Genomic DNA, 27,754 nt, shown 5'->3' with positions numbered 1-27,754 from the left:
CCATCTAATAACACTGTACAGCACTGTGATCTAAGGCAGCGCTGTACTGGGGTAAGCCGTGTGACACGGCTGTCCCCCTGGCAAGCAGAAAAGTGATTTGCTGTCATAGGATGAAGCCTATGACAGCCGATCACGCTGATTAGCTGGCGGGGGGGAGGGAAGGCTATAAAAAATATAGCAAGTTTATTTAAAAATAAAATGAATAAATATTTGTATAAAACAAAAATAAACAACTGGGGAGTGATCCTCGCCCACCAACAGAAAGCTTGATTGGTGGGCAGAAAAGGGGAAGGGGGAAATCACTTGTGTGCTGAGTTGTACGGTCCTGCAGTGAGCCCTTAACTACAGTGGCCTATTTTGTAAAAAAAATGGCCTGGTCACTAGGGGGGTTTAAGATCATGGCCCTCAAGAGGTTAAAGCCAATTAGGTGAAGTGGTTTAACTAAAGTCCATACAAATACAATAACACACCTGCACTCTGGTATCGTGTGATGTCAGCCCTCTGGTTCGCCTCCTTTTTCACCACAAAAAAATATATATACAAGAGGATGGTGTTCACAGGCCCCAAATATTTCACCTTAAAGAGTAACTGTCAGGCTGCAAAAGCTAATTTAAACCTCCATTCTCCTGTGTTAAACAGTTTAGAAGGAAGCCAAAAAGGCAATACTGAAGTTAAAAATCTCTCTTACTTTTGATGTGTGCTGAACAGCAAGGCTGTTATTCCCAAGGTCTTAAAAGTACGAGAGGCCGCATAACATACTGCAAAGCCTTCTGGGGCTGCTTCTTCCCACCTTGGGTCCTCCCCTCGGCTGCTAGTGAGAAGTTACAGGCTCAAGTTACAGCAGCTTGTAACTCAGCCCAGCTCACAGCACTGAAAAATCACGGCATATACTGCATGAGTCCACTATTGTTCCTAGCCACATGACTAATTAATATTCACTGCACAGTAGTGTTGTTCATTAAGATCTTTTTTGTGAGTCAAATCATCAGGAAGCAGGGAGGACATGACGACACAATTGGCTTCATAGGAGACAGACAAACATGGAACCTGCCATGAGCTGTCAGGAGCATCATTCTCTGCAAATACTATATAAAAATTCTGTGAAATCCAAATGTGGACAGTGAAATGCATATGTAATGTAAGTACAGCCAATATTTAGCTACTGATATATGTGTTTTTTTTCTCTGAGACCCTATACCTAACAGCTCCTCTTTAAGGGGAGAAGGACCTAAACACCATGCACAATATACAGATACAACCGTTCTCTTCAATAAGCACATCAGATTTTCCTGCATAAGAAGCATACAAAACATTAAGTCCCATGACAGTTAAATATATGATTAAGTTGCACAAAGTTCACATTCCAAAAAAAGAGTCTAGCATGTTTAACTTCTCTACTCAAATTCCTGCCTTGTGTGCTTCTGAATCAGATGCCTTGGATAGACAGCCACCACAACACCCCAGTGAGTGACTCACCATGTGTCGCAACCTACTGGCAGGTCAAATGTAGCATTGAGACAGTTCCCAGGTCATCTCCCACCACTCTGGCTCAGCTTCCCTTTCACCTTCAACTGCTTTTTCCACACCTTGTGTTCTGCACTCCCAGTTCCTCAATAAAAAGGCCTCATATAGTGTACAACTGCTATGATTTATTAAAATATAAAATTACAATGCACTCACATGCTCCAAAAGTATGCAACAGCATAGAGTTTTAGGATGGGCTCTTCCCCGTTTGTTGGCCGCTTAGCTGGCTGATGACATCTTTCTCCGCTTAAGGTGAAATATTTGGGGCTTGTAAGCACCATCCTTTTGTATATATAAAGTCCATACAACTTGCCCAGTAAAGTGTAGTTCCATCCACCTGGATGGAGTTACACTGTAGAGCATGGGGTGCCTCAAATAACATCACATAAGCTCCAAGATACCGATGTTGTGTATGCATGAATCAATAGCTGCCACTGTAGGATTCAGCTTTAAAATGACATTTAATATCATTTTAAGCAATCATTTGAATGTTAGTTAACTAACCCTACGCATGGTCATCTTAACAGAATAATATACCTAATATAGATGGAGTTCAGAATTACATTTTAACTTTTGTTTGTACAGTGCATCATTATCAATTGTTCTTATAGTTTTTGAAATCCTATTATTACATTTTTTCTCCATTATATTTTTCAATAAAGCTTTTTCTTACCCTCATTGTTTCCTTTTACCCATTCTACATGTAATGTATACTGATAAAATCAAGAGCAATAATTGCAATAATTGGACCATACGTAGATGTAGTTCTAAAAGCTTCTGATTTTCCAACAGAGTGGAAAATACCAGAATTCCTGTATGTGAAGAGCGTAGAGGACCTGTTCTAAAAATGAAACACTTCACATTTATAAGTGCACTATATAGACACCAAAGAACAAAGGACTGAGTCACACCACACACGATTGAAAATCACTAAGATAATGTATTTCTGATCCAGGTTATTGGCATTAAAATGTGTTTAGTTCTTGCACATTTTCCACAGTGATTTACAAAATACTAGTCACTAACTGTTCCTCGGTAGGTCTCACAATATCCTACCACAGTATAAGACCAATTTGAAAGAAAGCCAATTAAAGCCGCCTAAATTTACAAAATACCCCACTGCTGGACTAATGCTAACCATAGCTGTTATTCTGCCTCATTATATTGTTCCATTAGGTAGTAGCGGCTCTCCCCCTTACTACAAGCAGAATAATGTCATATTTTTTCAACGCCTCCACAGGCCTTATCCTGCAATACCTAACGTACTAGGGCTAAATGTTATGGGCTAGTACAAAATTAGCCAGCACTTGCCCACATGAGTATCACCACTATTATGCACCAGTATAGAGGTAGGTTTTATTGAGAGTAAATGGAAGCAAGTGTCACTGGCAGTGTAACGCTCACCTCTACACATCCAATAAAGTTTCCAGTAGAGGGTTAAATGAGTCCCAACTATTGTTAATGGAAAGATTATTTTCTCGTAGTGGAACATCAGAACACCACTACCAAAAGAGTAAGGGCTCTTTTCCAATGGGAAGTGTGATCACAAGCACAATCACGCTGCATTGGAATCACACAACCCGCAAATTACACTCGCCACTTTTTAGGATTTTCCTACATCCATTAAAAGGCATTGCATGAGCCTTAGGTGCTGTAGACTGAATGAGAGGCCGTATAAAGGACACTTTGTCAGAAAGTAGCAGGCAAATTTCTCACATAGGTCTTTAGAGGAATTTTTACCAGGTTTTTGACAGGATATCTTGTAGAGACAGTAAACTGTTAGGAATAGCTGCAGGGGCGTAACTAGGCCCCACCGGGCACCCCTGCAGAATTTCATTGCGGAGCACCCCCCCTCCCTGGGGCTCGCTCGGGGCCATTTTGTGGGGGCTGGAGGGGTGGCAGCATGAGGGGAAAGCCTTGGCCACAGTCGGCAGGGAGAGGGGAAGTTCCCCCCCTCTCCCTCACCTCGGGGCTTTCCCCTCTGCGCTCCCCTCCAGCTAGTTACAGTTTGGGCTTTGGGCAGTGGGCAGCGGCGGCAAGATACATACCTTCTTCCTTGCGTTCCACTGCATACTCCTCGCTCTAGCGGCTGACGTCACTTCCGGAAGTGACGTCAGCCGCTAGAGCGAGGTGAGGGAGAGGGGGGGAACTTCCGCTCTCCCCGCCGACTGTGGCCCATGAGTAGCTGGGTCAAGCATGGTGTAGTGGTGTAAACCGCTTGATACATACTGGAGGAATGACATCAACAGCAGATGACACAGTGTGCTTATACTTCTGGATCATGATGAAGTCAAGATCTGAGCAATGATCTGTCAGTCTGTCAAAATTGGGGTTATTTTGAATGTGTTGGGCTGAAACATCTTTAATTGAATGATATTCTACAAGTTTCTTTTAGTGTTTGATTGCTTCTGCTGCCATGGAGAAGTGGATGGCGTGGCGGTCTGAATAAGCATTAATGGCCCGCAACAGATAAACAAAATAGCACTAAGTATTTTTTTGTTTCTAGCAATGTCAATTGATCTGATTAGAAAGTGATTAATATTGGTAAAATTAAGCACAAAACACCAAATTAATTACTTTAATTTTAAATGAAGTTGAGTGGATATACAGCACATTCCTATTAAATTATATGACATTCTTAATAATAAGTAACCACTATATAGTTATATTTTGAGATATAATTATAACAAATAACCGAAAACAAACATCAGAATTGGTGTATAAAATGCATGTTTTCGCCAACATTTCTAAAATATAAAATTCACACTACATTTGAACACAAAATATGAACAAAAAAAGTACAAATAATTGCCGAAAATACTAGCTTTTTTAGCAGGTAATATTAAAGGTAGAACATGCAAAATGTTAACAGGTCTCTTTTTTAATAACAAGAGAAAAATAAATCTCTATGTTGCCCATAAAAACAGACCTACTGTCTTCATGTGCTAAAATAATAATAATAATAATAATAATAATAATAATAATAATAATAATAATAATAATAATACAGAATGTGAATGATTGTTCAAGACAACCTCAGAATTTTATTTAATGTTTTTTTTTTTTCATTATAAAAACAGTGTTAAAGAAGAACTCCAGTGAAAATAATGTAATAAAAAAGTGCTTAATTTTTACAATAACTATGTATAAATGATTTAGTCAGTGTTTGCCCATTGTAAAATCTTTCCTCTCCCTGATTTACATTCTGACATTTATCACATGGTGACATTTTTACAGCTGGCAAGTGATGTCAGTGGAAGGAGATGCTGCTGGCTTTTTTTGGCAGTTGGAAACAGCTGTAAACAGCTTATTTCCCACAATGCAATGAGGTTCAAAGACAGGAAACTGTCAGGACCATGGTCCTGACATCACAAAGTGGGAGGGATTTCACCACAATATCAGCCATACTGATGATCCGTTTAAAAAAAGGAAAAGATTTCTCATGGGAAAGGGGGTATCAGCTACTGATTTGGATGAAGTTCAATTCTTAGTTAGAGTTTCTCTTTAAAGGATGAATTACTGTGATTCTAATACTTTATAGTGCTTTCCATAAGTATTAACATTGAGTTTTCCACAATTGAAGTGTCACAGTCGGGAATTCAAGAGGTTAAAACCACTTTGGTGCCGTGTGCCATTTTAAAACAGCAGTGTGATGCATACATGGGGCTGCAGCACCATTGTAGTAAGGCAAAATGTTAGTTTCTGTTACTACTGCAATTGTAACAAGCAGTTGCTTTAATGTAATTTTTTTCACTTTTAATAGTGCATAAAAAAAAGATGAGCTAAAGAGGTTTGCTAAATATTTTAATATCACTAGATAAATATGCAATATATTTTGATAGTATAAACATAAAATGTTCCATGCTATTGCACAGGTAATAATGTACAGTAATAAAAAGTATGTTCCGCATGTTCTGGGGAAGCACTGTATATAATTATACATATCTCCTATTTTTTATAGCACTACTGAACAAAGCATATTTGCATATTTTAAGTCTGCTTTTTCTTATTACAATATATTTTTCAGATTTACTATATGTGAACTTATAGTATAACCTGAGCCCAGTAATGCAGTTGTGCGCAGTTGTGTCCACTTTTCAGCATCTGTAACATTGATGTGTTTCTGAACAGTGGACACAACTGCGCACAACTGCGTTAGTGGGCTCAGGCCCTCATGAATCTATAATGAACAATGAACTACTAGATGTGTATACAAATGTATTAAAAAAAGTTTTACTTATTTTTTCCACCCCAAAATATCCTGCATAGTACACATTTTACTTTACACAAACATTTTCTGATGGTTTACATGTCAAAAGGTCTTTGTTGACCACCTGCCACGTGACTACTGCTTGGCTCTATATATGCAGGCGGCGTCTGCCTAGTAATGGCCGGCAATCCCCCTCCTCTATTTATAAAGCGGCGTGACTTCTGCGGAACTGGAGAAGTCTGTCGGGGGATCCCTTTCGCTTCATCATTGTGGTTTCTCCAGTTTCAATCCTATGGGTGATGTATTGGGTTTCTCCTGTGCCCCACTATGTGTTTCAGTATATAATCGCATTGCACTATTACATAAGCACTTTTTTGGATCACTATGAATGTTTGATGATTGATATTTGGATTTTCACTATTTTATAGGTTTATTGTCGGTATATAGGTATGCGCTTGCTCCTCCATGCTTTACTTTTGAATACCAATACTGATTCCGGGTTCTACACTTGAGGTTAGCTCAGTTATGAGCACCTCAGGTGATATTATCTGATAGACAACTTTGATTGCTCGTAATTAAACTGGTTATATGGAGATACAGTATTATATCAGTTATGATCAGTTACATGGTATATTGGTCATACAGGTAGTCCCCGGTTAACGAACGAGATAGGGACTGTAGGTTCGTTCTTAACCTGAATCTGTTCTTAAGTCAGAACACTGTGCCATCTCTGTCCCCTGGTCCCCCTCTGTGTCACATCTGCCCTCTGTACCTGCTTATACAAGTTTAAAAAGCCATTTTTTCTTTGAATTTTTTTTAAACTTGATTTTCTCAAAAACTATAAGTCCAATTTGAATTTTTTTTTCCAAACACAGAATTCATGCCATTTGTATCGGCGGGTCGTTTGTAAGTTGGGCGGCGTCCGTAAGTCAGGGACTACCTGTAATTGTTTTTAATGTGTTTGTATAGTGCATTATTGTTCAATAAAATTGTTATATTTTTCACTACCTTATGAGTGGTGCAATTGAAAGGCAATATAGCTCTTTTTCTGGTATGCCACTCATATATAGTTATCATGCTTGTGTAAACATGTTGCATGTTGCAGTAGGTATTTCTAAAATTGCCAACACACAGCACTATAACTGTTCTCACTCAAAAGCATTTTTACTGCCAAGAAAAGATATAGTTATGAAACAGCAGGGAAAGACAGAAAGAACAGCTCACTGTGTATTGCAGAATACATTAGTCCTTACTTACATGCATACATGACCTGTGGTTTCTTGTTCACAAGAGTGACATTTAAAATCCAACAAATGGCCAGCTGTTTGTCATTAATGGAAAAGTCACTTTAATAATCCAGAAGTAGAACCACAGGCTGTCATACATTTCAAGCCAACATTAATATTGCTAACAATGTGCTGGTCATTTGCAAACTATCATAGGCAACCATTACACTAATGACTCCATGTTTAAAGTGAAACGGTAGTGGCATTAAATGCTACTAATCAATTCTATCTTGTACAGAAGAAGAAGCATCAAAGAGTAGGTGCTATTTGTTTTATTGCTTTGTTGTACAGACTGCTCCAGAAATCCCCAAACAAGCCTACATACATGTGAAGTTATTGAAATCCAGGACTTAAGAATTCCTCCCTGCATCACAAATGGCAATGCCTGAAGCTCTTGGGAGGTGGCCGTGATCCAACACTGTGGAATGTGACTGCTTTTATATCTAGATTTTCATTAGCTGAGGTCACATATGCTTAGGAGCAAGGTTAGCACAACATCCAGGAGAATATTACTGTAAACGGGCTTTGCCCAAGAAATTGTCACAGACTTGGAGGTATATAAATGAAGCCATAAGTTAGAAACACAACTTTTTGTGTGTGTTTAAGAGATACACAAATTTGAATTACAAATATAAATGTAAGCAAGGTTTAAACTGTGGTTGGTGATGTCTGATACAGTCAAAGAAAATATTAGATACAGACAGGAAGTGCAGAACCTTATCAATTTTTGAAATGTGATACGACACACTCATTATCATGATCATTTACTGTAGAACAACAAAAGTTTGCTTTTTTAAAACAGAAAGAATTTGCAATAATTCAGGTTGGAGTGAGCTTGAGATGTCTCCCAGAGCAACACTGCTGAATATATGCACATTAATCATTGTTTCCCTTAGAAGCTAAACACACCTCCAGAACCGCTGGAATGCAATGATGTGTCAGCTTGTTAATTTGTACAGAGCCATAATAATCCAACATGCATACAGCCTGTTTCAGATTGTTTGGTCCTCATCAGTGCATGGCATGGATTAATTTGGCTCTATGGAGTAGGGCTTGTAACACCGAGAGGTACAGACTAACCAGCAAGCTCATGGTGAACCAGAGCTCATTGGAGTACGAGAGGGGCTACAATGGTCCTAAACGCCCCCTTACTAAAATAGTAAGAAAAACAAAAGTTGACTTTCTTAAAACAGAAAGAATTTGCGATAATTCAAGTTGGAGTGAGCTTGAGATGTCTTCCAGTGCATCACTGCTGAATATATGCAAATTAACCAGTGTTACCCTTAGAAGCTAAACACACCTCCAGAACCGCTGGAATGCAATGATGTGTCAGCTTGTTCCATAGAGCCAAATTAATCCATGCCATGCACTGATGAGGATCAAACAATCCGAAACCGTCTGTATGCATGTTGGATTATTATGGCTCTGTACAAATTAACAAGCTGACACATCATTGCATTCCAGCGGTTCTGGAGGTGTGTTTAGCTTCTAAGGGTAACAATGGTTAATTTGCATATATTCAGCAGTGATGCACTGGGAGACATCTCAAGCTCACTCCAACCTGAATTATAGCAAATTCTTTCTGTTTCAAGAAAGCAAACTTTTGTTTTTCTTAGCATTTTAGTAAGGGGGCTTTTAGGACCATTGTAGCCCCTCACACACTCCAATGAGTTCTGGTTCACCATGAGCTTGCTGGTTAGTCTATACTGTAGAACTTGGTCAATATGACTTATATTTTTATATATTAATGGGTCAGTATCAACAGAAGAGAGTAATCTGCTCACTATCACTGAATCATGCCCTGGCATATGTCTGCTCCTAAGCAGCTAGGAGAGACTTGCTCCTGCTGCTGAACATTTCATAATCTGTATAAAAAGTCCAACAGGCAGAAACAGCTTGAGCTGATTTTTTGGGGAAAAAAGTGGAGTCAGTGTTCAGCCATTGTTCAAAAACATACAACAAGAAACTATTAGCGTAGAGTCAGCATGTCAGTTACCAGCTAAAACTGTGCACCAAATGTTATTGACTCTCTAAACCTGACATGAGAGGGATTTGGAGGTTGACATGTTTTTTTTACTTTAAATTTTAAACAATACCAGTTGCCTGGCTGTTCTGTAGATCCTCTACCTCTAATACTTTGACCCTGAACAAGCATGCAGATCAGATGTCTATGACTGAAGTCAAGTTTTTTTCAATAGTGCATAATGGCAGGGCACTTATTAAGATAAAGGCTGGTGCACACATAGCATTAACGTGAAAGTCAATGGGAACGCAATGGTATGCGCTTTTCATGCATTTTCCATGCGTTTTTTTCCCCTAAAATTATTTTTGGATGCTGTATTTCCGCTTCCTAATGTCTTCCTAGTGATTTGCATGAATGGAAATATAAAAACTCATGAAAAACGCATAAAAGACACATATGCGTTTTGTATATGCAAACTGCAAATGCATTAAAATGCACGTAAAAACGCATGAAAAATGCAACGCAAATGCACAAAAAACGCACACAACATTAACATAAAACATGATATAAAATGCAGCTTTTCATGCTATGTTATGTGTGCACCCAGCCAAAAAAAAAAAAAAAGTGCAATAAACTGTCAGGTTGTTGAGGAAAACTTTCTACCGCTAAGTTGTTAGAAAAGACTAATGAAAATGTGCGGAATGACTTGAAGTTTGAAAAAGTCTACAAATGTTTACCATCAATTTTGCTGCATTTGAACAGTTCTAAACAGAAGAACTGCAGTGATTAGAATCCCAACAGACTCAAGCCTGTAATGGAAGAAAAATATTACATACTGTATGTAACCTTTTGGTGTATAGTTAGTCTATATAGTTAGTTAATAAAAATTATTTAATAAAAATTAGGTAGTAAAAATAGGTACATTCCTGTCTTGTACCATCACATATCCCACTTGATCCAGAGGAAGAGAAAAAAACCTGCTCAAGGCTTAGGCCAATTAACCTTTAACCAGTTCACCCCCAAGGGCTTTTACCCTAACAGACCAGAGCAATTTTCACCTGTAGGGCTCCTCCCTTTTATTCCCTAATAACTTTATTACTATAGATGAAAGAAACAACAGGCACTGCAATCACAGATATTCAATAAGTATCATTAATCGGAATGCTGTAACACTGGCTGGATCCGCAATTGACAAGGTTAGCGTGCTCTAATCCACAAAAGATACAGACTAAATATGGCACACTGGAAGAAAGTGAGGATTGGCACATGTAGTTCTCCTTGTTAAAACACAGCTTTATTGTGTCCGGCTGCACATCATTGAAAAAAACAGGGTAAATTTCCAGTACTGATAAAAAGTTCCTACCCAGTCCAGTGTCCGGTGGGGTGAAGTGGGAGCGGTGGCTTGCCTGACGCACGTTTCGCTCGTAGGAGCGTCTTCTGAGGCTCTGCGCATGATGGCAAATGGTATTGGCAGCTGTCGGGCACCGCCATGGGGACGTCGGTGTCATGCACGTATGCTAATTTGTTTCTGGCTTGGTGGGAGCACCAATACGTGTATGGCCCGGATGTTCCCCATGGCGCTTGCCTCAGGAGATGGTCCAGATTTGTGGATGATATCCTGGTGGTCTGGTCCGGGACTGAGAAGGACTTCAAGGAGTTCTTTAACTATCTCAATGACGGGAAAAATAATATGGAGTTCACGTACGAGTATAGTTGTGACCAGGTCACCTATCTGGACCTTATCCTTAAAATTGAGGAGGGACGACTGATTTCAAAAGGGTATAAAAAACCTATATCAGGGAATTCCCTTCTACATCGCCGCAGCTACCATCCAGACCACGTGTTTAAATCTCTGCCTTATAGTCAATACCTAAGACTCAGAAGGAACAACACAAGATATGAGGACTATATGAGTCAAGCAGAGGACCTAACAGCAGACTTGTTAGGAAGAGGTTATGATAGAAGGGATTTAGAGGCAGCTAGAGAAAGGGCTGGAGAAAAGAACAGGGAGGATCTAGTAAAAAGGAAGATCAAAAAGAAAGGAGTCCCCAATCAAAGTGAGGATAGATTAACTTTTGTTTTCCAATATACCCCAATGGCAAAAGATATCAGAAAGAGTATCCTGCGGAACTGGAAGACAATAAAAAGGGACCCGATTCTAGGCGAAATCTACAAGAAGCCACCCCTAGTGACCTTTAAGAGAGCACCGACAATAGGTAGTAAGGTCACAAGTAGTGAATATAGAACTGTAAGACCAAGTAACTGGCTGGAGAAGTATCAACCAAAGGGAAATTGGAAATGTGGACGGTGCTCAGTCTGCCCATTAATGAAACAAGGTAGTAGCCTGAAAGTAGGCCCTGTGGAGAACAAACCCAAAATGCTAATTACATGTCAAACGAAGTATATTGTCTATATTATTTGGTGCCCTTGCCTTAGATTTTACATCGGCATGACAACACGAAAACTTAAGGAGAGAATACAGGATCATGTGAGATCAATTGCATCTGGAAAAGGAAGTCCCCGTCTAATAGAGCATGTTAGGGCTGAGCATCAGTGGGATCCGAACTGTCTCAGTTTTGCAGGTCTAGAACACATCTCTCTGCAATCCAGGGGGGGGGAGATAGAGAAAGGTCCCTCCTCAGGAGGGAAACCAGGTGGATAATAAAGACAGATGCTATGGGACCTCTAGGTCTCAATGATTATGTGGACATGGCTTGTTTTTTGGATCCCTAATGAACTAAGTTATGTACGAGTTCTTCCTGTTTTGAGAAATCAGTGTAGTGATTTCAGGGAGAATATATAATAGGGAAGACCCCTTCACCATTGTCTCCTGAGAGGTGTGGTACCTCAGGAGCCACCTCTGTTCTCGTTTCCTTCCTTCTCTTGCTGTGTTTGTTGTCCCTCGTCTTCTTCCTCCCCTCTTTTCCCCGTTTCCGCATCTACCCATCTTTTACCTTGTTTCTTTCTACTTTTCTCGTTTTTCTCCTTCTCCCTCTGAACTTTGTGCAGGGGTTAATAATGAAATGTCAATTGTCCACAATTGTCTTGATTTTTTGGTTTTATTAAGAGTTTTTAATTTTATACAGGTGGGATGAAGTGAGATATAGGCGAAATTATTAAAGATAAAGATTGTAGCTTTTGGACAACAGTTTTTGCTCAGGATACATAACAGAGAACAAAGAAGCAAAGCTTGGTCTTGCTGTAATGAAATAGAATGAGTTGATACATTTTATATATATCTCCATGCATCCATTTACATTAAGTATGCTCAATAGATCCAATATTTTCCCCTTCTCCCTTTTTCCCTGTTTGCATGAATATTTTTAATTCGAATAATGGATCCCCCCTTTTCCCCGAAGCCATAAACTGTACTGCTTTTTAGATGTGGGCATTGAAGCTGCCTATACACATCTATGCTGTGCTGCTTTGTGTCTCTTGAGTGTATTGGGCTCCACCTAGTGGCTGTCTGGTCCACTGGACGCATTCGTAGTGTATGCGCAAGACCAGCAACCACAGTGGTTTTCCCTGAACTTCCAGCGGACGTCGTGACGTCATATGCCGGAAGTAAGGGACGGGCGACGGCCTGCTGCACGCCGGATACTACGGGATTTTCCCTATTTAAACTTATAGCGCAAGATGCCCGGCGTGCGCAGAGCCTCAGAAGACGCTCTTACGAGCGAAACGTGCGTCAGGCAAGCCACCGCTCCCACTTCACCCCACCGGACACTGGACTGGGTAGGAACTTTTTATCAGTACTGGAAATTTACCCTGTTTTTTTCAATGATGTGCAGCCGAACACAATAAAGCTGTGTTTTAACAAGGAGAACTGCATGTGCCATTCCTCACTTTCTTCCAGTGTGCTAACTTTATTACTACTCATCACAAGAAAATGATCTATACCTAATTTTTTTCGCCACCAATTAGGCTTTCTGTGGGTAGTACATTTTGCTAAGAATTGTTTTATTCGAAATGTGTTTTAATGGGAAAAATACAGAAATAATGGAAAAAAAAATCATTATTTCTCGGTTTTCAGCCATTATAGTTTTAAAATTAAACATTCTCCTGTGGATAAAACCAACACATTTTATTTTCCCAGTTGTCCTGATTATTAAACCGTTTAAATGATGTCCCTATCACAATGTATGGCGACAATATATTATTTTGAAATATAGATGTTATTTTTCTGGTTTTTTTTGTCCTGGCCATAATTACAAGCTCCTATGTAGTAAAGTAAAAGTAATTTTCCCTCATAAAATAAAGATTAAAAAAGCTTATTCCCTAAGGCAACTATTTATTTCTTTATTTTAAGCTGATTTTTTTTTTACAAGTTTTTTTTTTGGGGTGGGGTGGTGGGGGTGGAAGTGTAATTTATTAATTTTATTAATATTGTGTATGTACATAGTATGTATGTGCCTGTATGTGTAATATACTTTTTGGCTACAAGATGGCGCTAGTGAACACTCCCCATTATAGGAAGTTTTCACTTTTTTTTTTTACATTTTGTTAAACTGTGACAGTTTCCTGTTTTTGTAAATGGACGTGGCCGCTGTTCGCGGTCACGTCCATTCACTCCAGGTATTGCGATTGGGTAGAGGACAGCTCCCCAATCACTTAACACGGGATCCTGACGGAAACGGCGGCAGTAGCGGCGCGCACACATGCGGAGTGGCGGCGGGAACGCGCGACGTATTAAAACATCATGTTGCCATTAACAGGCTAAAGCATGATGTTTTAATACGTACAATTGTCATTAAATGGTTAAAGGGAAAAAAAAATCATTGGCAGTCAGATACAATCCCTGAATTAACTCTGCTGGGAAATACCTAGTAATTATAGCAGTGGATGTACTTCAATGGAAGGAAATCATCCAAGCCGCCTTCAAATGCAGATATAGAATTTGTCGTAACTACTTCCTATGTGTCAGGATCTCTCCTGTAGCATGTTCTGTAGGTTGCAGTGGAACTGCAACCGGACAGTTCTGACTTATCTGCTTGCATTCTGTTGCGCATTCTCAATAAGTCTCATTGTCATTTGCAATCACTCTGCAGTTCAGAGCAGTTCAGGATGCTGTCAGGATTCCTCCTATTGCTTGCTGCAGTTGAACTGCAGCCAGATAGCCCTGGATTTCCTACATGCGTATTGTTGCACAATATTGCATGTATTTGTTATGAGAGTCCTTTTCACAGATGGCTGGCAGACTGCGGTCAAGCTAGCTCAGGATTGAGTGATTATCATTCAGCTGTGTGGGAATTTGCATGCCTGCATCCATTGGCTGATGTCGACATAAAAGTCTGCCTCCCATTTCAGACTCCTCCCGACATAGCGTACAGCTCCCTGAGTTATTGCTGGGTCATTCATGTGAATTGTATATTGCATTGTTTAACCTTGTTTCTTGCTTGGACGTTTGCTGTATCCGCAGGGATACAGTGAAGTTCTTCTAATCCTGATAGTTTGGATTCTGCCATCACTACGTTGGTGACTGGTAGTATTCCTTCTTGCCTTGTTCCTGAGGATGTAACTAAAGCAGCGGTTGCCTTTAGTTACGCTTGCTACCTGTTAGTCTTGTCTATGTCAGTGTGAATGTTTGCTGTCACTGGGGCAGCGACTAGATTGGCAAAGCATTCCGTCTGTCTGTCTGTTGTTTGTCTTGTTACTCAGCCTGAGGATTAGTGCGGTGTCGCATTAAGCAACCAATGTATATTAATGCGACTTTCATTACTCAATTAATGTATTTCAATGCGACTGCCAGACTGACTTAGATACGACCTTAGCTTTACTGACCATTATCTCGCCTAGTCCTTGTACCGCAGCCATCTGATGTAATGTGTATGACCTTAGCCTGTTACCGACTCTCATTCTGTGTAGTCCACTGTACCACTGCCATCTGATCTATCGTGTATGACCTTAACCTGTTACCGACTACGTCTGTTGTGTATTGTATCACATAGCATCTAGCGTGATAGGCGGCCCAGAGCTGCAGTTGCTCTGGGCAATCTTGCTCCCTTGTTCATTACTCCTGTGGCCATCTGTGTAGCCTCTTCCATTACCCAGCTACATAGTCTAGAGCACACACACTGACTCAGAAAGTATACCCCCCCAGCACTTTGGTAAAATGTTCCAGTTTAACCACTCTAACTGTAATGGTAAAACCTTTTCTTCCATACACAGATCATGTCCCTTTGTCCTTTTTATTATTTTATTATTATTGATTTATAAAGCGCCAACATATTCCATGGTGCTGTACAAAGTAAGAAACAAACATGGGGTATATAATAATACAGATAATGGTGTACACCAATATACAAGGCACATAATCAGTGACAAAATACAAAAATTATACAGAATACACAATGCAGAATTGGTAATGACAGTGATAAAAGTAACATGATGAGTAAAATTTATAATGATTTCCAAGACACAAAAGGGGGAGAGAGACCTGCCCTTGCAAGCTTACCTTTGTACAAGCTTGGGGACAAAAAACTCATCTGCCAAGCTTTTGGATTGCCCTCTGATGTATTTATACACGTTAATCAGGTCACCTTTTAGGCATCTTTTTTTCAAGCTAAATAAACCTAGTTGTTTGTCCATCCTTTCTTGGTAAGTGGGAGCTTCCATCCATGTGATAAATGTAGTTGCCTGTATTTGTACCTGTTCTAGCATGTCAATGTCCTTCCTATAGTGTGCTTTCCAAAATGATATCCCATACTCCAGATGTGGCCTCCCAAGTGATTTATACAGAGGGAGTTATCTAGCGTCTTGTGATTTGTTTTCCTGTTTTATGCATTTCAGATTTTTCCTTTAACTGCTGATGCTTGATATTGAATATGGTTGCAAACAAAGAAAAAATGGGTGTAAACTCAGACCAGGTGTCACCTGACTTATATACAGCTGCCTCATATCTACTGACTAATTAAAATGGCATAGCATTTGCAAATGCATCTGCATGCTCATATATTCCTGTGCACTCCAGGGGCGATCCCTGCACACCATTATCCATTGGTGCTGTCCCAATTGAAGAAACCTCTGCTTGGCAGAATATGCAGGAACTAAAACTACCTCACTGTTGTATCTTGCAGGAGTTAGCCCACGCGAAATACTTTGCATCTCAACAGGGGTGCCGCATGTAGGCCCCCTCATGCCCCCAGAAAATTAGGAGCAATTAGGAGAATTTATTAGCAACTATTGCTTATATGCAATTCACATATTCACCAGAGTTTTCTCCTAGGAGATTATTTTTCATCTTCAATTTAAAATAACTTTTCAGCATTTTGGAATTGAAAAAGTACCAAAAAGTAGTTGAATAACTACTATCAAAATTATTTTGAGTATTTTCTTGCTTGCTGGTGATTAAAAATGCATTGTATTGCAAGTTATGAAAATATCACGTAGGAGAAAACTCAGGTGAAAAAGGGAATTGCATATGGGCCTATATGTGTTCTCATTGTATGCTGTGAAAGAGATTGGGTCCGATTTAATCACGCCCAGAACGGTATTATTTTTCTATACTGGCCTTTTTTTAGCCGTAGAAATTTTATTCTCATAAGGTATATATGTTACGGCCAGAACCCGAAGTTTGGCCAGAACTAGAAGTGGCCGGCCACTTCGGGTTCTGGCCGGCCAATGTGCGAACTGGCCGCTGCGCTGCGGCCAATGTGAGAAATGCAACAATTCCTGTAAAGTTAATGGGATGTTGTGGCGCAGCGGGCAAATGTATCACACATCTTACTTTATTCAATGACATTAAGCCGACCGGCTTTTTCCCCGCTTTCTCTCTTCCCCTCGCCTCTCTCTCCTCCCCTCGCCTCTCTCTCTCTTCCTTCTCTTATGGGCAGCCGGGCGGGGACACGCGTGTCCAGGAGAGTCGTTCGTCGCGGCAGGAGAGCAGAGCGGGGAGGCTGCAGACATTGCTTCTGCCAGCACCCGCTCTGCAAGAACGGCAGGATTCCCCTGCCGCGACGAACGACTCCGGAGGGACACGCGTGTCCCCGCCCGGCTGCCCATAAGAGAAGGAAGAGAGAGAGGCGGGGGGAGGAGAGAGAGGCGGGGGGGAGGAGAGAGGCAGAGAAAAAGCCGGGCGGCTTAATGTCATTGAATAAAGTAAGATGTGTGATACATTTGCCCGCTGCGCTGCGGCCACAACATCCCATTAACCTTACAGGAATTGTTGCATTTCTCACATTGGCCGCAGCGCAGCGGCCAGTTCGCACATTGGCCGGCCAGAACCCGAAGTGGCCGGCCACTTCTAGTTCTGGCCAAACTTCGGGTTCTGGCCGTAACATGTATATATTTTCCAATAGTCACTACGAATCTGTTTGAACGTTAACCATTTACTTTCAGTGTCCTTACTCTGTAATTTACTATACCAGACTGTGCTTTTAACAACTGACCACTACAGGTTCAGTACCCCATATGGATCAGAGCAATTTTGGCATTTCAGTGCACTTTTATCACTACTTATCACACCTAAATGATCAATACATTGTTGTGTTTTTCGACACAAATTGGGCTTGCTTTGGGTGGTACTTTTTGCTATGAATTATTTTATTTTTATGCATTTTAATAGGAATAAAAAGAAAAAAAATGAAAAATTTGATCATTTCTCAGTTTTCAGACATTATAGTTTTAAAATAAAACATGCTACTGTTGATAAAACCTACACATTTTATTTGGCAATTAGTAATAAGTAATAAGTTATGTCCCCAGTGCAATGTATGGCAAAAATATTTTATTTTTTGATATATTTTTTCTTCTTTTCCTTATTTGGTAAAAAACAATTTACCCTAATAACATACATATTAAAAAAGTTGAAGCCCTAAGGTAACTATTTATGTTTATATTTTTGAAATGCTGTTTCTTTTTTGGGAACACCTTTTCCCATTCACCGATCAATGTCCTAATGGGTAGCGACGTGAACGTGTGCCGGAATACATGTGCATGGACGGTGATCGCAGTATGTATAGATCGCAGTATGTATATGTATATCTACGCCCCTGGAACTAAAATGAAGTCTCAAGGGGTGTAGATATAGTGTCACTGATTCAATAACAAGTTAAAATTGATTTCTTTTTTAAATTCATAGTCTTAGTTGTCTCCTTGCTCGCATCTCTGTTAAGTTGCAGGTGAAATGTTACCATATTATGGTCACTGTTTCCCAAATGTTCTCAAACTCGAACATTTAGATAAAATAACTAGTCTATTTGAAATGACCAGATCAACTGGTTTGTTCAGTTACCATCTGCATTAAGTAATGGTCATGTAATGTTGATAAAAATCTGTCACTTTTAAAGAGTGAGTTGCTTCAATATTCCTCTTAATGTCTGGATTAATATCATCCATAAATATGACCCCATGTTTGCTTCCACCTTGTTCAGTCTGCAGTAATTGTATTTCTTCCATGTTGCTTATGTGTGGAGGTGTATAGACAATTCTTGCTTGTGGCATGAATACTTACCCATATAGATTCCACACTGTCACAGTCCTCAGCCATGTCTCCCTTTATTTATAACCAGAGACAAGCAGAATATAAAAAACATACAGACCCCTCCTTTTTTTCATTTAGTTTATCTTTTTTAAAACCTTGTAACCCTTTAAATGGACCATCCAATCATGTATAGCATCCATCCGCTTCTCTGTTACCCTACAATATGATAGTCTTTATCCCTCATAAACGTAGTTCTACAAAGTACAAACACATAAGGTTGATCCTTTATCATCTCACTGAAGTGTGTTTTTTTTTTATTTATTTTTTCTTAGCGGCTGGTAATATAACTTTTACTTGGCTATGATATGCTGTACAGAGTAGATACAGCTACAAAAATTATTTTGTGTGTCTCCTCACTTGAGGCTGGCTGCAAAGCAACACAATTTGAACATTTTAAGGGGGTGGCTGTTTTACATCTCCATTGTATGATGATGCTGGAATGAAGGCGTGTGAGGATGGTTACAAGTTACTGCTTGTCCAGACTTCTGCTTTGACATAATATGAATGACTTAGGCTTATTTTGGCCTTTTACCATTTTTTTTGAGCAGGGCACCAAAATGGTGTAGTTGATTGGTCAGCATGAGGCACTTTTGTTGGGCTCTAATGGAAAATAATAATTGTTTTAAAGGGTGAATTCATACTTCCATGCTTCATTGTAATTAAGCCAATAATACATAAATTATTTACACAGCCAGTCTCTGCCCTGCTTAAATATTCAAAAATATTCAAAACCAATTATCTAAACTACATTTCTTTTCCAAATACATTTTCAGACTTACAACCATACATTGGAAAAATTAGAAACATTTTAATGTTTTGTATTTATAATTAAGAAATGTTTGAGATATCTCATGCATGCCCTCCTTTTGTCATACTGCTTGGAGATTTATAAAACATACTACAGTTTTGCTGTCTTGATTATGATGCTTTTGTTTCTGTTTGTACTAATTTCCTTCTGAAAATAATAATAATAAAATTAATTTTCAGAAAAATACAGCCAGTGATTCCCTAAAGGTAAAACCACTCTGAGGGAGACAAATGTAGCTCACATCTAACACTACCACACCAAATTATCTTTGTTTATTCCTATATAGAGCATTTACTGTACCATGCATGTTCTCAACCATTGCCTGTCTGCATAGTAATGCTTATAAAAATCTATTTAAATTTGAGTGACAAGGATTTGGTGGACAACACACCCAATGAAAAACCTTTTAAGCAACAGATTGGTGGAAATTCACAGCTTCACTATTTGTGACCGTGTAGTGAAAGTGAAGTTGGGGCTGAAACCTCAAAAGCATTACTAGTTGCCTGACCATCCTATTAGTCATCTTGGTTTCGGCAGTATGTGGCTTGTGTGGTCAAACTTTAGAGTAACTGACCTGCATACTAGTTCTAGGTCGGGGGCCTAAAGTATTGGCGTCAGATGATCAGAAAGGCTGCCAGGCAATAAGCAATTTATAAGTAGAAAAAAGATGGCAGCATCCATATCTTTCTCACTGCAGGGTCAGTTCAAGGTCCATATAAATGCCCAACAATAGTCCGCGGAAATCAGATGACCAATGTCGCGGAAGCAATTTTACCAGCATCAACGTCAAAAACACTTGTCATTACCATGCACCATTTATGCAAATGCATGTTCAAGGTTCATATATAGGGGTTGTCTTTTCTCCTTTGATTGTGTGTTGGTCCTTGTAATAGGTCTATGACCTACTTCCCCCACCTATACCTTTTATATGCAGCAACATTGTTTGCATAATTATGTCTGGCTGTGCTTCTTCTGTTGTTTAAATCCATTTATGCAAATGATCAGCTCATTTAAATATTGCACAATGGAAGTGGAAATGATATTATGCATGACATGTCTGCATTCAGTAGAACAATGTCATTAAAACAACATTGTTCACATGTGGCTAACTGCCCAACATCTGCCCAACAGTTGTGTGAGTTGATCTACCAGATGGATCCTGATATCGATCACTTGTCGTTGTTTGGCTACATTTTTGCACACAATTATTGGATGTTTCAAACAACTTTAGCTTAGAGTGTGTACGAGGATTGAACTTCAACTCAATCAGCAGCTGATACCCCCATCCCCATGAGAAATCTTTACCTTTTCTCAAATGGATCATGAGGGGACTCTGTATGGCCGATATTGTGGTGAAACCCCTCCCACAGTGTGATGTCAGCACTTAAGTACTGACATCACAATTGTTGCATTGTGGGAAATAACAGCCGTTTCCAGCTGCTAAAAAAGCAGCATCTCCTTCCACAGACATCACCTGTCAGCAGTAAAGATGTCACCATGTGATACATTTCAGAATGTAAAACAGGGAGAGGAAAAATGTTACAATAGGCAAACACTGAATAAATCATTTTATAAATAATTATTGTAAAAATTAAGCACTTTTTTCATTACGTTATTTTCACTGCAGTTTCTCTTTAAGTCAGTGAGGCTTATCATTTAAAAGTATTTTAATTGATAAAACACAAAAGCATAGAGACCTTCATTAATCAGCAAAAATATATTATCCTTTTCAGGATAGGGGAAAGCTTCAAACCAATACCAGAAAAAGATCTATGCCTTCAGGGAAGTGTTTGGTAAATGACACAAATTGTCAAGTCATACGAAATTTATTTAATACGGTACAACATTTGATGTCTATTGACAGAACGAGTTCTGTCAATGGACATGGTTTTCTAAATAAAGTATTGAATTATTTACTTACAGTATGACTTGACAACTTGTGTCATTTACTATACAGTACATAAGGATAGATCTTTTTCTTGTAGTGGTCATAATTGATAATAAACAACTCTCATGATAATGAACCTCATGAGAATCTTACTACCAGAAGTCAAAGGAGTTGAAGTGCATTAAGATATTTTTATTATTTGATCACACCTAGGCACTGTTACAGTATAAAAACATTAGCTTTTGTATGGAATACAACTTACAGTCTGTATTTTCTGTAAATTGTGCTTACAAATAAAGGTCACAAGACAAGCCATAACCTGTACCAGAGGTACACAAAACAGCACTGAACAGAAACCACATAGACATTTGTAACTCAGCTTTGGCTATGTTTCAGATAATATGAAATGTGGACTCTGAAAGGGTCCTTTTATTACATTCAGACATCAAGCTAAAATGTATGAGATTACCAAAATACTAACATTTAGAAAGTTTCTCAAGCATTAAGCTGGACTCTTTTATTTACCATGCCTATTCTATAATATGTCAATGTATTTACATGTTACACCTTTAATGTTTCATAATAGAGTTAATGTAAAATCTAAAATTCATGAATAACAATCTATGGATGCACAAGGTGAGCTAATAAAAACTGAGTTTGTAGAGGCGTCTGTGGAGTTTTTACGGGAGCAGCCATTTAAAGTTAATTCGCTGGATGTCACTCTTTTCTTGTGACTGTGACCAGACTTTGAAGTTTCACCATCATTGGGGTCAAACACCACTGTCATGCTGGATTCCATTCTGGAGACTGTGTACAGGCTACTCTGCCTTGTTGGGTGGAATCTGGTGGATTTGAGCTCCAGTTCATCATAGCTAGATACCTCAATAAATGGACACCATCTGAACGCTCGTTTGAAACCAGCACGAAACCTAAAATGAAAGCGTGACAAATGTGAGACAGAAGAGTTTACCCAGAGTTTATTAGCAATGTAGTCACAAACAGTAAATAGCAAATTGTAGTGGTGCAGTCCTGAACAATCAGCTTAGTCATTTGTTGAGTACATTAATTGCAACAGTTAGAATCTTGAATTTGATGTACAATATAGTCTGAAGGAAGTACATTTCCTCAAACTATTTTTATGGAGGATGGATGTTTACTCATGAAGTGCTAGCTTAAAAGCATAGACAGAAATTCTTATATTGATCCAACAAGCTGCCATCACACTCATTGACTGCAGAATGTCCCTAGGGGACAGTTCTACAGAGTTAGACAAAACTGCAGTAAGGATGCAGATTATTGGCTACAATCTAAAATTCTGCAAGACCATCTGGTGGAAAAAGGATATGAGGCAGATGTAAGTCAGGCTAGGGTTGAGGTCTTCCTGGAAGGTAGAGAAATTAGAATGAGGGGTAGACCACAAAATGTAAACACCCAAAAGAAGGGGGAATTTGCATTCATAACCACAAGTGACCATCACAAAATGAAGAGATCGCTAAATGTGTATGGTAAGAAAAATCATGTATGGTAAGAAGAAATACAGTGTTTGCATACACAAACATGTTACTTGTCTACCAGTATTTATATTGAAGAGGAACTGCAACTCAAGATTGAACTACACACCAATCAGTAGCTGATACCCCCATACTCACTAGGAATCTTAGTCCGTTTTTGGAATTGATCACCAGGAACATTTGTGTGGCTGATATTGAGGTAACCCCCCCCCCCCCCAACAGTGTGATGACATGACCATGACAGTTATCTGTCTGTAAACCTCGTTGCATTGCTACATATACTGCCTGTTGCCAACTGCCAAGCAAGCAGTATCTCTCTCTGTGCACGCATGTATAATATATACAACCTTATAGCTTATGACATTATTAGTAGGTGTGTTTGTTTATAGATAAGGGCTGTTGGTGATGTCCATTTATTTCATGCCTGCCAGCAGTAAAAATGCTGATATACAGTCTTACAGTGGATTCCCTGATCTATTGTCTAATTTTTAACTTTTGCTTTGCATTCTTTTTATTAATTCAATGAAGTCTCTTTCTGATTTCCAGTACAGCAAGAGTTAAAAAAAAAGTTGAGTTGTTTTCTATGCAAAAGAGCTTGTTCACAGCTTGTCAAGTTCAGTCTGTTTCCTGAAAAGTAAATATAAACTAAAACAGCCCAGGATCAGTAGGAACAGTAAAATAAGGCTTCTAATGAGGTTTAAGTGCAGGGATGTTCAAGGGTCATTACTTATCTCTCAGCTTAAAAGGCAGTGGGCCAAATGCAGTTCTCTTTTTCACCTGAGTTTTCTCCTAGGTGATAATTTTTCATCTTCAATTTTAAATAACTTTCTAGCACTTTTCAACTTAAAAAGTACCAAAACTGAGGCAAAAAGGTTCTAACAAAATTATTTTGAGAATTTTCTTGCTTTCTGGTGGCTTTATTGACAAGTGTAAAAATATCACCCAGGAGAAAACTCAGGAGAAAAAGTGAATTGCATATGGACCAGAGTGTAGATTCCAAACAGCTGTCGGTATGATGAAATCTTACAAATTAAGCCATTAAACTGAAAACTCATTTCCATGTTTCTAATATTCTATTTATCAGTAGCACTACACATAAATTGAATTATCTCATAAGTTTATTTTCATTTCAGGTTTATTTTAAGGCAAACATTCCAGTCCTGTAACAAAGCACTATGTAGAATCCCTTAACAGACTGTAATCTTCATACACCCAAATTCTATAAACCTGTGATCACATTCAAAGTAGGAACATCTGGTCCAAATAAATTATCTTTTCTCAAACTCACACAAGTGACAGTTTGTAAATAATTTTAACCTTCCATGGTTTCCCTAAATAGGATATATTTTGTGATATGCTGCCTAATAATTGTTTTAATCAGTATAACCTACAAATTGTAAACATGGGGCAGCTAAAAAGACCTGAAAGTTCTTAAAGAGACTCTGTAACAAATTTTTGAGCCTTATTTCTTCTGTCCTATAAGTTCCTATTACTGTTCTAATGTGGTCTGTCTTACTGCAGCCTTTCCTACTTGCACTGTCTCTGTGATAAATCTTATCTCCTTTCCTCTGTCATGTCTGTAGGGCTGAGGCTGGAATGTGTGGAATGTGCAGCACTGCTTGTCATTGGCAGAAGCTTTACACACCCCCTCCAAGCTCTGCATCAGTCACACCAGATAGCTGTTCACAGCCTATGATACTCTGGTTAGAAGCCATGTCATTTGTTTGTAAACACTGCCTAAAACTGTTAATTACAAACCAGGATTGCAGCAGGGAGTGGCAGAAACAGCACAGAGGGGCACAGGAGAACATAAGGAATAGAATGGTATGCTTTTTATTGTAAGAATTTTAGAGTACAGATTCTCTTTAAAATCAAATTGCTGTTCAACTGTTTCCAAAATACGAGCGTAACTTGGTAATGACAAGTTGGTTGTATATAAAAATAAATACTTTAGATAGAAGATGAAAACTACTAAAACTGCTATTATTTTATGTGAGGTCAAGAAGCCTCCTCTTGTGATCTTATCTATACTATTAAATTTGGTAGTTACTGCACTGATGAATGACACTTCGTCATAGTTTTCCAGACTGACAAAATGTGGTTATCACGTCAGAGTGATTCAGTTCAGAATCAGAATCAAAATCAGATTTATTTTGCCAAGTACGATGGGGTCGTACCCGGAATTAGTTTTGGCACATACAGGGAATATAGAAGACTTGGAGTAGGGAGCAGAATAATACACAGTAACAGAAATGCTAATAACAGCAGTAACAGCAATAGATAGGCAATACCTGTACATAAAAAACAGAAAAGCATTAACTGAGCGAGCATCAATAGCAGGAACTGCTTGCTAGCATAGCAGCACCCAAAGGGGGAATAGGAGAAAGACATGGAGTGAGTTTAGGAGTGGAGTGGATTGGGAGTTAGGCATTGCCACTAAAGTGAAATTCCGCTATTTTTGAGAAAAAGACAGTCCCTTCACTTAATTTTTTATAATTTCAGGGGTTTAAAGGCAAACCTGATTTAAGCTTGCTTACGTCTAACCATGTAGAACATTTTCAGGGCATACCATCAGGTTCCTATCAGAGACTGCAATAAAGGACAACTGGATACGTTTGCTGTAACAAGCTCCTTTCTGTGTAGCTAAATACTCTTTTCAAAACTTTTCAAATTTCTAAGTAGTCTGTAGACAACAACAAGAATATATATTCCAGACTTACAAAGAAGTACCTGCCCACTCTAGTTAGTTATGGCGTATAAGGATGAGCCATCAAAGTTTTGTGCTCCGTCCTCCCACTTCCTGTTTCACAGAAAGTTCCAGCTGTGAAGCTGGAAGTATGAGGAAGATGGAGCGCAGCACGTAGTGCAGTAAGAAGAAGCAAACATCCAGGCAAATTAACTCCCTCTGCCCCGTCCCCCTTATTGGATAGTAACAAGTACAATCTCACTTCTCATGAAACAATGCTCACACAACCCTAGCTATGGAAATGAATAATGAGCTGCAAATTCAAAAGGAAAGATGCTATTTGAACATTAAGTGAAAAAAGTCTTGTGAAGTGCTGATACATATTTGTAGCAATTTTCAAAAAATGTGGACTTTAACTTTAGATATTCCATAAGTAATAAAGCAGAGGTCTGCATTCTGTACCAGAGCACAGTATATATATCGTCCTATTGGGGGATCTCTTATGTGACAATTTCCTGGACAGGAATTACGGATGTCTTGCTGTAAAAGCTTATTTCAGGGGAAGAATGAAGGGAAAAATATATAGCTGTCAATTCCAATGTGTGCAATCTCAGCTCATTTTTGTGTAACATCTCCAACCAACACTACTGTTATTTATTTCTTATATTATTTGTATTGTATCTCTATTTACTGTGCCATTAATTAAGATGAAAATGTGTGCTGACATGACCTCTTCTGATTGCCACCTTCAATAGTCAGGGTGCTTATTCAGCATGACAGGAACAATGGAGAGCTTTCAAGCCTCCCCAATTTGTTATCCTAAAAGTGAATATATTTATTTATATTTATACAGGATCCAAAACTTAGTGACAGTTTTATTGACAGGTTTCACTGCACTGGGCAGAATTTGCTGGACTTCTCTGTATGCTGTTCATGGCATTTCTGTCTGATGTGTCTTCACTGACAGTGTTTTGCTGTGCAATCATATTTGAAGAGATGAGAAAGAACACTGATACTCTATTTCTTAAACCTGGATTTGTAGGCACTGTCTGGATTATACTTGGTACAGATATAGCAAGGGCATCTGAACACATTCATTTACCTCTGATGAAGTGGTCAGTTGACTGTGAAATATGTCTTTTTTTATTTATTACAAGATGTATTTTGCCTTATTGGTTGTATTTTGGTTTTATATTGATATAATGTTTTAGACTTTTTATATTGTATGATTAAAGATTATGTTTTATAGTACTAATCCATCTTGCTTCACCGAACCCTACAATCTGGTGTTCCTGTGTGACATATTCTGTCTAAAGAGGTGGAGCTTTCACTGTTATAACTATATACTATTGTAACTAACTTTTTTGTCAATTGCTTTATGATTTTTTTTTCCTATATGGAATTGATTCTGGTTTGAGTAATTCAGTTGTTGAATCTTGGTCTGAGTGAGTCAGTGTGGTTTTTAACCTACAGGATATGTAGTTATATATTTGTACTGTATGTGCATGTTATCACTTCTCAACTCCTAGTAGATAATTTTCATTTTCTGTTTAAGATAAAACTTTTCAGCATTTTACAGTTAAAAAATTACCCAAAAGTTGGTGAAAACATTCCGTCAAAGAATTTTTTCTTGCTTGCTGGTGGTTTAAAAGATATTTTATGACAATATGTGAAAATATCACCTGGGAGAAAACTCAGGAGAAAAAGTGAATTGTATATGGGCCAATGGCCCTTATTCAATTCACGATTTCTCCTAGGCGATATTTTCACCCTTTATCAATAAAATACCTTTAAGCCACCAGCAAGCAAATACTTAGAATAATTTGACTTTACTTTTGCTGAAAAGTTATTTTAAACAGAATGAAAAATTATCTCCTAGGAGAAAAAGTTAATTGAATAAGGGCCATTATGCCTTATCAGCCATTTGTATAGCACAAGATGATTAAAGAGGTACAGTGGTGACATATGGTAGAATCATGTACATTATTTGGGGTACTCACTTTTTATGGTACTTTTCCTGGTTTCAGCATCAAAAAACAAGCTCCATATCTATTTATTACTTTATATTGGTATGTAACCCAGCCCTCCAAGAGATGTTTAGACCGGACTGTTTAGCTACGCAGAATTCTCCTCCCAGAGCATTCTGGGAATCCAGGTATATTTTCTACTGGCTTCTGTACTCTTAGTAAATAAATAAATACTCCTTAAAGTATCATCACAAGGTGATGTATTGAGGATACTGGAATGTGGGAAGTTACACTTAACCACTTCGCGTCCCTGGAGTTTTCCCCCTAAAAAACCAGAACAGTTTTCTACATTTCACACTCTTCCCATTCATTAGCCAATAACTTTATCACTACTTATCACACATACATGATCTATACCTTGTTTTTTTCG

The 27,754-nt window shown here is 38.7% G+C and overlaps 1 protein-coding gene across 1 annotated transcript in view; it reads right to left on the bottom strand.

Annotated features, from left to right (window-relative positions):
- Window positions 1–21,241: 21,241 nt before the first annotated feature.
- TACR3 (tachykinin receptor 3) overlaps window positions 21,242–27,754 on the bottom strand; it is a 231,392-nt gene continuing 224,879 nt past the window's right edge. The window contains exon 5 of the mRNA XM_068270735.1: window positions 21,242–22,089. Within this exon, the coding sequence (XP_068126836.1) occupies window positions 21,768–22,089 (322 nt within the window). The 3' untranslated portion in view covers window positions 21,242–21,767. The remainder of the gene's footprint in view (window positions 22,090–27,754) is intronic.

The sequence above is a fragment of the Hyperolius riggenbachi genome, chromosome 1 (assembly GCF_040937935.1).
Source record: "Hyperolius riggenbachi isolate aHypRig1 chromosome 1, aHypRig1.pri, whole genome shotgun sequence".
Classification (NCBI taxonomy): Eukaryota; Metazoa; Chordata; class Amphibia; order Anura; family Hyperoliidae; genus Hyperolius; species Hyperolius riggenbachi.
This window is presented reverse-complemented; position numbering and strand designations above follow the sequence as displayed.